The sequence below is a fragment of the Gouania willdenowi genome, unplaced genomic scaffold, assembly GCF_900634775.1.
Source record: "Gouania willdenowi unplaced genomic scaffold, fGouWil2.1 scaffold_62_arrow_ctg1, whole genome shotgun sequence".
Classification (NCBI taxonomy): domain Eukaryota; kingdom Metazoa; phylum Chordata; class Actinopteri; order Blenniiformes; family Gobiesocidae; genus Gouania; species Gouania willdenowi.
The window spans coordinates 44,501-62,789 of record NW_021145227.1 but is presented as its reverse complement, the minus strand read 5'-3'; the positions used below and the strand labels follow the sequence as shown (position 1 = coordinate 62,789).

At 39.9% G+C, this 18,289-nt stretch overlaps 1 protein-coding gene across 1 annotated transcript; it reads right to left on the bottom strand.

The window, feature by feature from the left end:
* Positions 1-719: 719 nt before the first annotated feature.
* LOC114460732 (uncharacterized) lies at positions 720-14,031 on the bottom strand. The gene is made up of 8 exons (XM_028442639.1): positions 13,606-14,031; positions 6,385-6,506; positions 5,989-6,127; positions 4,989-5,116; positions 2,927-3,117; positions 2,685-2,777; positions 2,049-2,154; positions 720-918 (listed from the first exon to the last, which is right to left on the bottom strand). Exons 1-8 carry the CDS (start codon positions 14,029-14,031, stop codon positions 720-722), a joined length of 1,404 nt encoding a protein of 467 aa, XP_028298440.1.
* Positions 14,032-18,289: the final 4,258 nt, after the last annotated feature.

The window sequence follows — 18,289 nt, the reverse complement described above, 5'->3', positions numbered from 1 at the left end:
ACCCTCACACCCTGAGGTCAAAAGCTGAATAGGTTTCATTTCGGGGCCGTCCAGAAGTGAAATAAAATTAAAATAAACATTTTAAAATGACTCCAAAATAACAGATACACACACTTGGGGTATTTAGAATCCGTCGACCGAGTTTCAGGTCGAACTGGCACTGCGTCGGGGAGATATTTGCTCCACACACACACACACACACAATCTTTAAAAAACAAAGACCTCGTCACCATCTTTAACAGTCGTAGTTTGTAATTTAAGAGGAATGAGGTCAGTGAGAAGGAATAAAACTAAAGAATAAATGAAACTAAAGGCAGGTTTAGTGACACAAGTAACAACAGTTATTCAAGGTCCAGAACTTCTTCCAACGTGATCCAAAGGTAGGACATGTTCCTGAGAGCGTGTGATTCTCCATCAGCTCTTTCAGCTTTTCTTCACACCATCAGCACCAGGTGTTGGACTTGATGATAAGTTGGACCATTGATGACCCAGATTCACTAACACTGAGCCACTAGTAGTCTGCAAGATGGAAACGCCCCTAAGTGTCGTATTTTGGCTTCAAGAACGTTGAGTGAGAAACGTTACAGTGCACGCCCACTACTATAGACGCTATATTTAAATGAGCGTTTTTCCATAGGACAGGAAGTGCTGAGTGCAGGAACACATCAAACGCTTCTCTCTATCCTCAACACTGAGAAAGCTCTTAAACTGTTGGATGATCACATCATCAAGATTGAGTCCAGAGCCGGGGTAGCGAGGTGCTGCCGGAGGTGCAGGCCTGCAGACAGAGAGTCAACCATGCGACTGGACGATCTCTTCATGCTCTCAGCGGCTCTGATGGCTCTGTCCAATGAGGGCGTGGCCTCAGTGTGACCTCTGAACCCCAACCGTGACCCGCTGTGAGGGGAGGGGTAGAACCTGAGAGGAACACAACACAGTCTGTTATTGGTTTAGATCAGTGGTTCTCAAACCCTTTGTCCCACTTCAACATTTAACTTAGAAAACTATTTAAAAACATCTATAGATCATAATGATTGATAACACACATTTTAAACAATCTCACTTTGTAAAGACGTGAAATAAACAGTATTTAGTGGATCATGACCACATTTTCATATTTAGAATTTCTGGCAAACCCATAGACATTTTTTTCTGGAATAAGTTTCTGATCATGTTTAAGCTCATATATATATATATATATTTTAGTTGAACTAGATTTATATTTCACAAAGTGAAAGTATAGAAATACAGTTGTTTAAGATTTGAGAAACACCGCTTTAGAAAATAGATTTGTGTTTCACAGCCATTTATTCAGAGCATCACATGCAGCCTGAGACGTTTGGAGTAAAGTAGAAACATCACAGGAAAGTCACTGAACACTCTATTTATTCATTTATTTATTTATTAATCTTCTGAGCGTCTCATTGTGTGCAGGGTGGGGAACATCCAGATCATCGGCCACTATTATTTTAATCTAAATGTGAGGGAGGGACTTGTAAACAAACCTTTTTCTACAGCAACAGTAAACAAAATACTCCAAAAACACACAAAATTAAAATGAAATAAATAAATACACAAAATGACTCCTTACAAATAAAAAACAAACATAAATACAGAGGAACTCCAAAAAAGATAGAAAATTACAGAAAAATATACAAAAGATCAACAACAATTTACAAAATTGTTCCAAAAACAAACTCAACAACTACAAAAATAACAAAACGCAGCGATCCACAAAACTGATCGTATCTGATCTGAGGGTCACATGATCTACAGTCATTAGAATAACAACCAATCAGATAGTGTGTTTTTGTTTTTTTGCATATTTGGAGTCATTTTTTAATGGTTTGTGTGTCTGTTGTGTTTGTGAAGTCATAACATCATTCTGTGTATTTCTGGATTAATTATTTATTGTTTTGTTACATTTTTTGTTCCTTTGTGTATTTTTCTAATCCATTTCTGTGTTTTTCATATTATTTTGAGTCTTTTTGTTGTTTTGTGTGTTTGTGGAGTTATTTTGTATATTGTGTGTGTGTGTGTGTACTTACAGTTTTTGAGGTGGACACCCTGGCAGAAACTGGCGTAGAAAAAGAGCACGGTTGTGTTGGCTCTTCACTGGTCTGACCCGATGAGGGGCGGAGTCGCTGCAACAGTCTGCCAATCATAAAGCAGGTTAGGAGTTCCATTCAGTGAGTGCTCAGTCAGAAGAAAGTGTGTGTGTGTGTGTGAATATCTTTTGAACAATTTCAGCCCATTTTTGCTTATTTTTATCATTTTTCTGTAACTTCACCAAACTCACCATATTTTAACCTATTTTCATCACTTTTTCTTTCCATATTTTTGCTCCTTTTAATTTATATTTGCTACATTTCTCCCATTTCTGACACTTCTACATCACATTTTAATGTCTTTTCTACACATTTTTTCCACTTTCCAGACATGTTCAGCACTTATAAACACTTTCTACCACTTTTACACCTAATGTTTATATGTTGACCCATTATTGTCACTTTTAACCTCTTTTCACCAGATTTCATGATGATTTTTGCCATGTTCATCATAACCAGGGTCTCTCCTGGTTTCCTTTCCCTGATGTGAATGTGAGGAAGCTGTTTAGTTGATATAAATCAGAGACGTTTCTCTCACTGAGAACTCTGAACTGGTTGAATAAAGAAGGTTCTCACGGTGCTGTGGCGTCCGGCTGCTCCTCTCCACTGCTGCTGAGGTCTGAGTGGATCTGGACATCAGAGCAGGAGGCTGAACATTGGATCTCATCCCTGGAATCAGACACAAGTGCACATAACTTACAGTAGGGGCCCAAGAAGAGGGTTAGTACCCAGGGCCCAAAGTGTGGTGCTACGGCCCAGATGTAGCGTAGGAACGGGTGATAAATGAGGGTCGTTAAAGGGGAAATGACTGTTCTTACTGCTGCTGATGCTGCTGATGCTGCTGCATGTGACACGCTGCGGTGACGAGCAGTAGAGGCTGCGGCTCCTCCCACTTTTCTCCTGCTGAGCCGTGCTGGCGTTTGTGGGCGGGTGAAAAACAGACGGAGGATTCCTGGAGCTTTCCTCAGCAGAGATGGACTCAATGGAATCACAGCGGAACAATCGGACACTGGAGGACAAAACCATGACTCAGCAATCACAGGAAGTCCAAAACAACACCATATCCACATTAAAACACTGCTTTTATTTTGAAGGGGACTTATTTATTTATGACTAATTCCTCCATAGATTTTAATAAGAAAATAAACAGGTTTTTTAATAAGAGGGGGGGGAAAATATTGATTCATGTATATATCACAATTTTATTTTGTGTAAAGATAATAAATATCAATTTATTTATTTATTTTTTTCTAACCCTACATGCAGTGTCGTTTATGTTCCCGTGGTCTGTAAAAAAATGTCTCAGTGAGTTTCAATAATCGTTATTATTGAACTGTATAGAAGTGGATTAAGGCCAACTTTGATGAAGAGAATAATTATTTAAACTTTATTAGCAAACCTTTGACTTTTATCACCATGTTGTATTTTGAGTTCGTTTTTGAAATTTCAAATTGAATTTCGTCTTTTCAACTTTAATTTTGTCTTTTCAACTTTAATGTTGATTTGCCCAAAATTATTTTCATTATCAAAATTGGCCCTAATCTGCTTCCGTAGAATCACAATAAATCAGAACTCTGATATTTATTGAATTGGTACCAAAGGATGGTGATAATATCAAATCCCTAATTTCTTTACTTATTTCTTCTTTTGATTTTGTATTTTTTGTTTTGTTTATTTCAATGTAAGGATTGTGGACAAAAGGATGTAGTCAGCTTTAGATTGAAAGCAGTCCTTTCAAAGTAAAAGAGAATATCTCTCCATGTTTTCATCACGTAATAATAATAAAATACATGTATGTTGCTGGTCTCACCTCTCTGTCGCCATCTGGTGGACAGGAGAAGGGGGGAGGGGGCTGCTCTCTGATCTAATGAAGCTAGTGTCCAGTTCTGGAGAGATGATCCCGTCCTGAGGGCGGAGCCAACACATGTTACAGTCACATTTAGACTTCCAATGGATAAGAAATGTTGCTTTTTCATTAACGTTGGGTTCATGACTGATAAACACCTGAGAAGAACACGCTCATTCAGACACATTTTTTAATGCTGACTCACTTGCGATTGAACTTTGGAGCTCCTCCTCTCTCCAGGTATGATCCTCCTCCTCCTGCTACTGCTGCTGCTGCTACTGCTACTGGTTCTGGTTCTGGTGGTGGTCCTGGTGGTGCTGGGTACAGGACCAGGGAAGCAGCTGGACTGACTGCTTCTAAAAGACAAATATCAAACATGTGAGACTGGAATCACAGGCGTAACTATAGATGGTGCACCAGGTTCCAGGCACCGTAATGCTGCGTTTACACCAGACATTTACATTTTCTGTATTTGATTTGATCTATTACATACTATGTCGTTCACCTGTTCTCTTTCATAGATTTTGGATAGTTGACAAAAACACATTTGTGAAAAATGTGGCGTTAAGTTGCAAATAATAAATAAAACAGTACAGACGCTTTAAGATTTTATAGAAGGAAGTTTTCACTTGCTGTGCCTATGTGTGTCCAAGCGTGTGTGTGCATGTACTTGTGTTTAGGGTGGGGGCACAAAAAAAAAATTGCACCGGGTCCTATCACCATGATGTTACATCACTGACTGGAATCAAAATATTTGATTTCTTTCCTGCTTTGACTCTGGTCCTCGAGGGTTGCAGTCCTGCTTGCTTTTGTGAATCCCTGCTCTAACACACCTGAGCCGATCATTACACTCAGGTGTGAGTTATTATTTAACACGTGCAGAACTGCTGCCCTCCAGGATCAAAGTCTAACCAAAGCTTTGCTGCAGCTTGCCTCATTGCTAACGTGCTAACGTGCTAACAGAATTGAGTATTGAGTTTATTTTGAAATTTAAGCTGTAATTTTCCTCAAAGTTGCACTAATTTCCAACTCACTGATCCATGTGTGTGTGAGCATCGCTCAGAGGTGGGAGGAAGTGAGAGGTGAGTGTGTGTTTGTAGTCGTCGTCACTTCCTTCTCTGGTTGACCTCAGTTCCTTCATCTCAACAGGATCAGCTGGAAACTGTGGGAATGAAGACAATCAGCTCATTAAATATGTGTGTTAGAATCTGTCATCATGGGACAATCAAACGCATCATAAACAATAGTTTATTGTTGGTCAGACGTGGGCAACTCATGGCCACAGAATCATTTTATATGGTCCCCCAAAAAATACACAAAATGAGTCCAAAAACACGCAGAATGACTATAACCATACAAAATTAAAACGAAAACACATACACAAAAAAAAAAAAAGCCAAATTATTTTCAAAGACACACAAAACAACAGAAAAATATACAAAACTATTCTAAAAACATCAGAAATTACTATAAAATATACAAAAAAACAATAAAAATAGACGAAATAAAAATACACACAAATATTTCAAAAACACACAAAAAATTACTATAAACATACAAAATAAAAACAAAATTAAACAAAATGACAAAAAAATAGACAACATTTTTCAAAAAAACCCAAAAAATTATTATAAACATACAAAATAACAACAAAAATAGACAAAATGACAGAAATATAAACACAAATATTCCAAAAACACACAAAATAACAACAGAAATTTAAAATTTGATTCTAAAGAACCAACAAAAAGACACAAATTGACTCCAAAAACACATAAAACTAGAATAATAAAACACAAAATGACAAGAAAGACAAACAAAACAACAAAAAAATACATAAAACTATTCCAAAAACACATAAAGTCACAACAATAATACACAAAACGACAACAAAAACGCAGAAACCCTTTGTTGTTTCCTGTTAATGCTCTGATTGCTCATTATTCTAAATGCTGACATGAATGTTGACTCTGTGACACCCCCCCCCCCCAATTTATCTGGTGATATATTGATAAATGTTGGGGAGGATGGTACCTGTGGGGGGGTTCGTGGAGTGGACGAGCACACGGGCTGAACAGGGAAGGAGGGGGGCGGAGTCTCACAGAGCTGCTCCTGATACTTCTTCAGCTTCCTCATGAGATACACAGAGTAGTAGATCTGTGCCTTCAACATCCTGAGAACCACCAGGAAACAAACGAGAAGCAGGTTAAAACAGGAAACAAATGGGAAGCAGGTTAGAACCACCAGGAAACAAACAGGAAACAGGTTAAAACCACCAGGAAACAAAAGAGAAGCAGATTAAAACAGGAAACAAATGGGAAGCAGGTTAGAACCACCAGGAAACAGGTTAAAACCACCAGGAAACAAACAGGAAACAGGTTAAAACCACCAGGACGGCACAGCGTTCATATTTTAAAGGTCACTTTTCACCGTGTGGGGTCAAGACAACCCAGGTCTGCTCTGTGCTGCTTCTTCAGGCGGCGTAACTCCTTCTTCGTCAGGAGGAAACTTTTTACCAACGAGTCCAAAGTTTCACTGAGGTGACACAAACCCTGTTGATGACATCATCACAAACGGCCTTACAGTTACTCATTATGTTGACTATCTTATAATTTTGACTGATGTGTATGTGTTGATTGAACTTGGGTTTTGTAAGTCATCGGTAGTGATGTGTCTCAGTAATTCCCTGCGTGAATGTGAATTCAGTGGCTATTCTAGCGTGCAAATCCATAAAGCAAAATGGTTGCAAAACAAACCAAACAGACATAATTTTGAAAATGAAAAATATCTATATTTTAATACCATAAAATATGTAACAAACAAAAAAGCTGTGAAACTAAATAATGTTATATATACACATATATGTCTGAACAATGTTAATGTTTCCCTCTCAACCCTTTATCGTTATTTATTTATCTCTATTAATTTAATTATGTTTCCTTTCGCTCTTACGGACTCTCTTTTTTTTTTCTATGTTTTTATTTTTTCTCATATATGTCATTAAATCTATTTGCCTGGCTCTGATAACCACATGAATGCCTGTCTGTATCTGTACGTGTTTGCAGCTCGGTCACACAAGTACAGCAATATTCACAGTGTTTAAATGATTATTCCCATGCTTCAACCTTACCTTGGTTTAAGGAAGACATTTTAACTAAAAAGTCACAGCAAATCGATTTTGGCACAAAAAAATGCATTCCAAAATATACAATTTTTTTGATAATAAACAAGAAGGGACTACTTCCACCGGCGCAACGAGACTATTTCAAACAACGGCCTGTTCATGGAGGCGGAGCAATACAACACCTGGCTTTTCTTCTGGAGGGAAACTGATAGTGTTTCAGAGTAGAGCAAAGTGAGTTTAATAATCTATTTATTTTAATTACTGGACTATTTTTCCATTAATCGTAGTTGCTGTAACGTAAAAACAGTAACTATGTAAGTTGTGCTTATTGATAGCCTGGAAAAGCTTAATTTGTCGCATTGATGAGCAGTGTTTGGAATAACGGCGTTTAAAGTAACGGCGTTAGTTTTTCAGTAACGGGGTAATCTCACTAATTACTTTTTACGCCGTTATCGTTACCGAACGTTAAATGCGGTGCGTCACATGCATTGATTAAATAAAATGTTATCCGAAAGCATCCCCGGCTTCTGACTCGACTGTTGTGAGGAGGTGGGTTCAAAACAAGGTGAGCGATTATGATTGGCTTAGGCTGCGTCATGTTTCATGGTAGCCAATCAGAGCCAGTGTTTTTACACATGTGCCAGCAAGAGGAGGCGGGTTAAAAACAAGGTGAGTGATTATGATTGGCTAAGGCGACGTGCCAGCACACGACACACACACACACACAGAGCAGATTGGATGACGCAGCAGAGATGGTGACCGTGGAGCAGTCTGATGAGAAGATGACATTTTTAAGGTGACGATACAAACACTACTTTAAATTAATTGTGGTCAAAGGCAAGAACGTGTATGTGAAGTGTTCATTATATCCAGGGGTGAAGACTTTGTCCACATCTGTTGTAAGCAACTCAAATTTAATGAAGCACCTCACGATACACGCATCTAAAAAATGTGAATTCTTTGACACAGAGCAACTTTTTTTTTTTTTTTTTTTCAATAGTAACGCAAATAGTTACTTTCCTTGGTAATGAGTTACTTTTATTATAAAGTAATTTAGTTACTAACGCAGTTACTTTTTTGAACAAGTAGTGAGTTACTATAACTAATTTCTTTTTTAAAGTAACGTTCCCAACACCGTTGATGGGGTAACGTTAACACCCATCCACACCTGCTATGGTGGACAAATTTAATCCACCACCTTTGTTAAAACGTGTAAAATGTTAAATATATATGACTAACTGGTGTAGTGTATAAATGTGACCGTAATATTCGTTTTTCCATGTGCCATTAAGGTTTTTCACTATGTAATACATTGTAAGTTAAAGTCACTGTTATTTCCTGTTCGGAACGTGTCTAAGTAAGTTTTTATGTTTTGTCCTAACCCTGTTGCCGTAGTAGTTGAAAATCGCCATCTTGAAAAGCCTACGGCCTACTAGTTTCTAAGATAAGATAAGGCTTGAAAAAACATGTTTGAGTATGTTTAAGTGTACCGTTTGATAACACTCTTAAGACTGTTGTTTTGTGAAAGCTAAACAAACGGTGTGTTATATAAATCACAGCCAATCGCGGTAAATGTTAGCATTAGCATATACATACATTTTCCCATAGACATTAGCATCAAGCTAGCGGACTTTTTATATGGTGGCATTTTCCGTTAATGAAAATACTAATATGTAGTTGTATTTTCAGTTTACAGTGTTTCCTGACTAAAGACTAAGTGGATCTTCTGAATCTGAGTTTTCTAGGGCCCTGTTGTTTATCTACCCAGCTGTGGTGGCGGGGGCAGAATACATTAAATACATTTTAATTATTGTTGTTTGCAAAATCAATATATCCCTATTTGCAAGTGCAACCATTTTCACCTTTGGAAAGATTCAACAACTTAAGTTTAGGAAATAAATATATAAGTACTTTGTCTTCATTATTTTAAACAAGCAATATTTTTTTGTTTTTTCTATTCACAGAAATCAACAAGTGTCCAGCGCATGAAGTGGAAATGTGAGTTTTGTGCATTCTCCTCTAATGTGCAAGGAAGAATACTCCAACATTATAAAGAGGATCGCAGACATCATCAGAGGTGTTCAGGCCTCGTCTGTATTTATGAAGACTGATTTGAACACATTTCAAACCCAAGTTGAACTTAAAATCCATTTGAGAGCACATGTAAAAAAAAAAAAAAAAAAAGATCACAAAATTCTGACCAAGTTATGCTGTGATTTGTGTACATACTCAGAGCCAAGTAATATTAACAAATACTTTGCTCATTTCAAGACTAATTTGAGGAACAAGGATACAGTTAAATGTCCATTTTTTGTTGTCTGTCTGCTTCAGTTAATCACAGAGTTGTCACCAAAGACCTGCTGGAGACCTTTCTGGGTGGACTCGATGCCTTGGTGCCCAGTCTCCTACAACTGTACAAAGCAGCTGCTGCATCGGGCAGGAAGTTGGCCCTGAGCAAGATTCTGGATTGTCTTAAAAGGAGGTAAGTACTGTGTAGATAAATATTTCCTAACAAAGAGTACTAAGATTAGGATTCTAGTTTGTGTGTTGTATTCACCTACTATTACTTGCTTTTGTAGGACACAAACCAAAACCAAAGAACAGCTGCCGTACTTGGTCTCCCTCACTACCTTTCAGATGATTCCTCCAAGGTCGTCAAGATTTGTGATGTAAGACACTGCAGTCACACAGTTTATAGTACACTCTTTAGATTTGGTTTTAAATGTGGCTAAGGCACATTTATCATGTTCATGAGTGTTATTATCATACCAAAAGCAATAATAATTTTACATAAGAATCACTCGATAATAATTTGTGTACCCTTTGTTCTTTGCTTATTCAGTTTTAAAACCAAATCAACATAACAGATAAACAGATTATTTAGTTTTACTGACTTAAAACCAAAACAGAAACGCATTAAAAACCAAGCAAGCAGCATTTTTCTGTTTTAAAATGTAATCTTTTTTTTAGGGTATTTCGATATTAATGGGGAACCTAAGACAAGAGCTTCATGTTTTAAGATCACCACACAGAGAGGACCGACAGACAGATATTCACTCTGCTAAACATTTTTTTTTAAAACGTCTAATCTGAGTCAATGTCATTCACTACCTGTCAGAGCTGTGCGCTGGCCTCTCCTACAGGTGATCAGCTGACCTCTGAGTAACAGTCTAACACCTCAACGCTTTCAGCCCAGTCATCATTAGCAACCACACACGCTCCAACAGAATGATCACCGCGACCGACCGACCGGTGTGGTGCCCATGTGTTTGTGTCGCAGGGTGATCGTACCAGGAGGCGGCGGGTTTGGCGATGTATTAGGAAATGGGATTCACTTATAGAGGCTTTAATACCAAAGCGCTTTCCACTGAGTCACATTTACCTGTTACACATTCACAGCCTGTTTTATGATCAGATGGAGACAAAGACATTAAGCCTGATGTGCATTTATCAGTATATTGCAGCATTTTCCGTTTCTTCCTTCATCAACTTCCCACTTCTTAACACACCCTCAGTTAAGAATTCAGCGGACTGTGTGTCTATATTAACGTTTATTTTTTTCCAGTATCTTCACTGTTGAATAATTTCTGTCTCACACTTCTGTTGGTCTAATAATGTTTAAAAAATATATTTTCTTTCTTGTGTGGTGGTAAGAGCGCAGCCTTTTCTTGTCAAGCTGAGGGGAATCCCCGGCGCTGATCTAATTTAAATATGATTTGCATATGTAAATATGTGCCCTCCCATCCTCGCTGATTCAGATGTTCAAAAGATTGGTGCGTGGATCCAGTCCTACGAACCGATTTAAAAAATTCTGAATTTTTACGAGTGTACGCCTGTCTCTGGATTGAGGACCGTGGTCCAGGACCTAGGTCCTCATGTACAAAGACTTGCATATAAAATCGCGTGAAAAAAGCGTACGTCTCAATCCAGAGACAGGAGTACTCTCATAAAAATTCAGATGTTTAAATCTGAGTATGACTGGATCCACGCACCTATCGTTTGAACATCTGAATCAGCGTGGATGTGAGTACACGTGTCCCCTCCCTGTTCATGCCCACATTTACATATGTAAATCATATTGAAATGAGATCATCACTGGGATTCCCCTCGGCGTCATCAGACAAAGCTGCGCTCTCACCACCAGTAACAAAAAAGTTTTTAAATGTTTTAAAACATTAGACCGACAGTGTCTGTGTGTTAAGAGGTGGGAAACGAATTAAGAGGGAAAATGCTGCTACTACTAATAATAATTGCAAAATATGATGTTCTCATCGCACACATCAGGCCTAATGTTTGTATCTGTTTCCATCTCATCATCATACAGGCTGTGGATGGATGTGTAACAGGTAAATGTGACTCAGTGGAAATTGTTATGATATTAAAGCCTCTATAATTTAAGTCCTTTTCGCAATACGTCAATTGCCAACCCTCCAACCGGTACGATCCTGCCCACGACACACTAACAGGCATGCACCCACCGGACCTGTCGGTCACAGTTTGTTGGAGTGTGTGCGAGGCTGCTAATGATGGCTGGACTGAAAGCGTTAGTGTTCAGATGTGTCTGTTACTCAGAGAATGTCTGATCACCTGCAGGAGATCCCAGCTCACAAAGCTTCAAGTGAGTTGTGTTTGACAGGTAGTGAACAACATTGACTCAGATTACACAAAGAAAAAGAAAAAACAAACTATGACTTACTAGAAATGTGTAAATGATACAGGACAACAGAGCTCAGAGGTTCATGTGTGAAACATCAACTGTGTAGAAACGTACATACGCCACCTCAGGACTTGACATGAAAGACCGCATATTTCCACGCTCACTCCACTATCTGAACATCAGGATTTTGCCGTGGACTTTGACATACGCACGTTTTTGGGCGTGCATACCTTTTGTATATGAGGCCCCTGGGGAAGGAAACCAGGTGCAGTGGAGTTAAGCGCTTGCTCTAATTTCCCTGTAAATACCCAAATATCACACAAACGGATTTTTTTTTTTTTTAAGAAAAACGCTGGTTTGGTTTTCAAAAAAATAAAAAAAAATTACGTTTGTTCTGATTTGGTTTTAAAATGGAATAACCAAAGAACGAAGGGTACGCAGATTAATAATGTAATTTTCATCATGATGTTCATTCATTTCAAATCCGATCTTCAGGTTCATGGCGAAACCCTCGACGTGATAATGGCAGGGATGGAAGTTGGACTGCTGATTGGACATGAAGGCCCTCTGCCAGGTGCATTTCCTGTGGAAGTCTTTAATGTGGCTATGGCAGCAGAGGAAACGATCATCCTACATGACATCAGAGATGTGCCTACTGGCTTTGCCATGCTACTGGGAGCCTTCTACTGCCTTTATCTTGAGCACCCGCGAAATATGAGGTAAACCTTTGAGTTCCTTCAGAAAGTCATCATGAGCACAGTCCATGGACTAAGAAATAAACCACTTAAATATTGTCTCAATATTTATCATTTGTCTTTATATTGAGGTTTTAATGAAGCTGCTACCTGTTTGGGTTATTGTACAACCCAAAGTTTGATGTTTTACAAATGAATGTATTTTTGGACAAATGCAAGTATTCTGTGTTCTATCATGTACCATATGTTATAACAAATAAGAAATCTAAATCCTCTTAACTTGAAATAGGAAGGTGTATAAACTTTTTAAAACTCAAAACTGTAAGTTGTAATAATGCAGAAATGTGTTTTTTCAACGAGCTTGTATTGGTGAAGTATATATTTTTGTTTTAACTCGCATTATTAATTTAAAACAAGTAATTAACAGTTTTGTTATACAGATAATGTGTAATGATTTTTTGTTTTAACTCAAATTATTAAGTTGAGACAAGTGATAAAATGTTATATCAACTTTGACAACTTCTAAAACAAAGTCGTGTCAGCTACAACAATGTAGTACAATCAACTTTTTAAACTTTAATTTCAGAGTTGAAACAAAGATAAACCTCAAGTTTAGTTAACATGTGTTTTTAAGGCAGCAGGTGAACTTCCATTTGCAAGTTTAACTGACATGAAATGTCTTACATTGTAGCTGATTGAAGAGAGTGATGGCCTGCTGAGGGCTACTGATGTCTGAAGAGGAGGATCCATCTGCTGTGTGCTCCAAGACTTTCCTCACCAAGTCAGCAGGAGATTCAAAGGGTAAAGGGGCCTGGGGGCTGAGGGACCCCTCCCTAAGCGGGCGTTGTCTCTTTGGAGGCTTGTACTCGCCTTTGGGGAATTGAACCCTGCACTTCACCTTCGAGTAATCTGGTGTTGGAACTAGGGTGGCCATTTCCATAACACCAAAAAGGACACTTTTCAAAACTCAACAAAGCTCGGATAAAAACTAAAAAATATCAAAATGATCACATAGTATAACTTTGTTGTACTCACCAAAGATGTGAAGGTCTACTTTTTATATTTCTGGCTGCTTCCAAGAGTTTTTTGTTTGAGAGAAATTTTCTGTACATGTCTGTGCACTCCAACGTGAAGTTGACACAAATTTGCAGTTCTGCCTTGAGAAAAACTGATACCTGTAGCTGATCGACGAGAGTGATGGCCTGCTGAGGGCTACTGATGTCTGAAGAGGAGCACCCATCTGCTGTGTGCTCCAAGACTTTCCTCACCAAGTTAGCAGGAGATTCAATGGGTAAAGGGGCCTGGGGGCTGAGGGACCCCTCCCTGAGCGGGCGTTGTCTCTTTGGAGGCTTGTATTGGTCTGGGAATTTAACCCTGCACTTTACCTTCGAGTAATCCGGTGTCGGAAAACTCAAAGGTGCTTTGTTTTTGGGCTCTGGAGGCTTGTACTGGCCTCTGGGGAATTGAACCCTGGGCTTTACCTTAGAGTAGTCCGGTGTGGGAAAGCTAAGACGTGCTTTCCTGGAAACTTTATGATGATGAGGAGGAGTCCTGAGCTCAGCTGTGGGGGTCTCTGGGGTGTTCTCTGCCAGCTGCTCCATGCTTGGGTTCTCCAAATTTCCCACGATTATTAAATATGTCAATAAATGTACTATATAATAATCACTGGATTGTCACTTTGGTCTCAAACGTTGCAAATGTTTATGTACGTTCTTTCTGACGAACGTCCAAAGAGACAACGCCCGCTCAGGGAGGGACCCCTGTATTGGTCTGGGAATTTAACCCTGCACTTTACCTTCGAGTAATCCGGTGTCGGAAAACTCAAAGGTGCTTTGTTTTTGGGCTCTGGGGAATTTAACCCTGGGCTCCACCTTAGAGTAGTCAGGTGTTGGAAAGCTAAGACGTGCTTTCCTTTGGGTCTTTGGAGGCTTGTAGCGGCCTTTGGGGAATTGAACCCTGGACTTTACCTTAGAGTAGTCAGGTGTTGGAAAGCTCAGAGGTGCTTTCCTTGAAATTTTATGATGAGGAGTCCTGAGCTCAGCTGTGGGGGTCTCTGCCAGCTGCTCCATGCTTGGGTTCTCCAAGTTTACACAATTATTAAATATTTTAATAAATGTACTCTATAATAATCACTGGATTGTGTAAAATCAGTGAATTAGTGATAAAAGCTGTTATGGATTTGAATTATCTGCATTAAAATGAACTGAAAGTGATCTTAGTAATGGAGAATATAAAGTTTATTGCAATAGCAGCTATTTTGTACAGATGCCTTTGTGGAAAATAAATGAAGATACAATTGTGCAACATTTGGTCTCTAACTTTTTAAGTTTATGCACGAGATGTTTTACTTGTATTTGAGAACAATTTCAATCAAGTAACTTTCAGTATTTGATATTTCAGTCGTCTTTACACCTCCGGTGAGAATCTCGTTAATTACCAAAAAAAAAAGGGATTTATGGATAGGATTAAACAAGTATGTAGTTCTACTTCGGTAATATAAATTGTAAACTGAAATGTGAATATATCTTGAGAATCTTCATGTTTTCGTTGTTATGATATTCTGTTTTCATGTTTGAAATAAAAACATAAATAAAAAAATCTAAATCTACAAATTTTATTTGTTATATTCAATATTTCGAATATTAAAAAACTTGTCTGCACATACTGTCAAAGGTCAACACTACAAGAAGTGCAATTATTATGAGAGCAATGCATGTTTTGTTTTTGCAATAAAATAAATTGATTTATTTTACTGCTTAATTGTGACCATCACCAGCCCTCCCTAAGGAAGGGTAAGAAATCTTTTATTATAGGGAGGATATAAAAAGGGAGAGCAGTGTTACACCTAAGTGGAGGGGAAAGGGAGCAGGGAGGAGAGCCTCAAGGTAGGAAATAGAAAGGGTGGGGAAGAATAGATTGTTTTACAGTGAGGGTGAGATGTGAAGTTGTAGAATATATTGTGCTTATTATGTTGTGTAATCAAGCCACTATAGTGACAAGTGTGAAGCTTAGCTATAATGGTGGTGGCTATGGACAGGGGGAATGAGTGAGTGGTAGTACCTAAAGCAGGTATTTGGGATTAACGTGTCTAAAGTTAAGCCCAGTATGAGTCTTATCCCAAATCCCAAGGCGTGCCAGTGCATCGTATACCAGTATATGTGCAAGAACCGTTACCGCAAACCCAGGAACTGCCCCGGGCCCGCAGATGCAGCCAGGCCGGCAGAAAGAGTGGGGGCCGAGCAACCCCCCAGAGGTCCTAGGCCGAGAGGCAGCCACACACATCCGAGGAAGCCCCAAGCTGCGGAGCACCTAGTGCATCCTGCCAGCATCCCCCACCCACATCCAAGCACACAACCCCCGAGGGGAGGGTCCAGAGAGCCCCCAGCAGAGGAGCCAAGGCCCACGCCCAGCACACGGCCAGAGCCGCGCCAAACGGGCAGCCAGCGGTCACTCGCCGGCGGGCCCAGAGCCAGCAGGGACCCGGAACGGGAGCAGCACCAAGAGCAGCACCCCCAGGGACAGCGACCACGCCCATAGTCGCCGAGGGCACCAAGTGGATGCTACATGTTGCCCCGTCGGCCCCCAGGCACACCGACCAGGCACCCCAGAGAGCGCCAGATTGCTTTTCCTTGATGCCACCCACGCGATGAACCCCAGAAAGCTCCCCCCACCCAAGGGCCCAGCCACACTGCAGAGCCCGGCTCACAGGGCGCCGCACCCACAGGCATGGTAGGGCACGGCCCGCACCACCCTCCCCGGAAGACACCCGCCAGGACCGGCCCGGCCCGCCGGACCCCAAGGGCACCACCACAGGGAACCCCCAAGGGCGAGCCCCCGGGCCAAACCCCCCCCCACCCTAGCCCACGAACAGGCCAGAACCCAAAATGTATCCTATAAGACACTGGCAGCCAATGAAGTTCTTTTAGAACAGGAGATATGTGAGTCCTCCTATTAGTACGGGTCAGAATTCTCACTGCAGAGTTTTGTACTAGTTGCAGACGTGACAGCTCCTTCTTGTTCAGACATGTGAATAAACTATTACAATAACCTAAACGTGAAAACACAAAAGCATGAATGATGAGCTCCAAATCATTCTGTGACACCATTTTCCTGAGTTTAGATATTTTCCTTAGTTGAAAGAAGCAGTTCCTCATCAGATGTTCACAGTGCTGCACTAATATAGGTCTTTGTCAAAGATAACGCCTAAGTTTCTAAGGCTTGGTTTAGCAGACTGGCCTACGTCACCCAAGTACTGTTTAAACCCTGGAATTGAGTCATCGGGGCAATAATCAGTGTTTTTGTTTTGTCTGCATTAAGCTGCAGAGAGTTGTCGCTGAGTCATCGTTTTATTTCCACTAAACAATGGAGTAAAGAGTTTAGCTTCTGCATCTCAGATGGCTTAAAGGAGCAGTAAAGCTGGATGTCATCAGCAAATACGTGGTAAGAAACATCACTGAACCTTTGGACGATCTTTCTCAAGGGGGTCAAATACAACAAAAAAAAGACAGGACCCAAAACGGAGCCTTGAGGGACTCCACACAACAAATCCGCTGACTCAGACCTTATTTGGTTAGCTGTCACACTAAAGCTATGCCCAGATAAATAAGAGAAGAACCACTGTAGAACTGACCCTGTCAGTCCTACTTGATCCCTCAATCTTCTCAGCAGGACCTGATGGTCAACGGTGTAGAAGGCTGAGGACAGATCCAAGAGAATCAGAACAGTGCATTTTCCAGAATCAGCAGACATCATGACATCACTGGACACTTTCAGTAAGGACGTTTCCGTAGAGTGTTTTTTACAGAAATCAAACTGAAACGTCTCATGGACGTTACTTTGATCCAGTAAAAATGTCAGCTGGTCACAGACCACCTTTTAGAGTTTAGAAAAAGGCCTGAAACTATTGCAGTCCGTGGGGTATAAAGCTGCTTTTTTAAGTAGTGGCTCCACTATGGCATGTTTGAAAACATTTAGAAACACACCAGTAGACAGAGAGAGGTTAACCATTTTGGTAACACCAGGGCCAATTACCTCAAACACTTTTTGAAAGAGCCTACAAGGAAGGACAGCAGATGAACAAGAGGAGGGCTTCATCTTAGTCACCAGAGCAGAAATATTGGCAAATGTCACGGTCCTAAATGAGGACCACAAGCTGGAGACAGGCTCAGAGACAGCAGAGGTACCACACGGTCCTTAATATCTTCATTTTATCACTAAAACATCCACAAAATAAACAGGGGTAACTGGAGCAGCAGGACATACGAGAGACTTTATCATTTCAAACAACACTTTGGGATTTTTCTTGTTCAGTGTTACCAGTTGATGGATATAAACAGATCTGGTGTTCACAACCATTTCATTGTGAGATGACACAAGATCCCTGAGAAAAAGCCTGTGAACCTCAAGGTTTGTGGATTTCCACAAACGTTCAGTCTTTTGACACAGACTTAAGAATTAGGATATCTTCATTAATCCATGGGAACGCTTCTTTTTGTGTAGATAGATTGGATTTAACAGGAGTCACCTGATCCAAAATAGTTACACACCATTAACTACCATGAACCACCATTAATCACCATCAACCTCAATTAATGAGCAATAATCACCATTAACCACCAATAACAAATGATCCCCTTATAGGACGAGGTAACGGACTTAAATTAAATTAAACTAAATTAAAATATAACAAAATTCAGTGAATAAAAAGAAAAAAAAGAACCAAATACTTAAATGATGAATAAACACAAAAGTGTAAAAACACTGGCCATGGTGGAAATTCAAATGAGTCATGAATCAGATCAATTCAGTGACTCAGATCTATAAAATAAATGGGGGGGAGGGGTTAGCTCCTACCTTGGG

Bases quoted from the DNA above. Each gene is read 5' to 3' on its own strand.
- LOC114460732 (XM_028442639.1), bottom strand. From the start codon at position 14,031: ATGGAGCAGCTGGCAGAGAACACCCCAGAGACCCCCACAGCTGAGCTC. The intron at 5,117-5,988 runs GTACCATCCTCC...TCATTCCCACAG, and splicing joins CTCCACGAACCCCCCCACAG to TTTCCAGCTGATCCTGTTGA. The intron at 2,155-2,684 runs GTGAGAACCTTC...TATGATTGGCAG, and splicing joins CAGCCGGACGCCACAGCACC to ACTGTTGCAGCGACTCCGCC.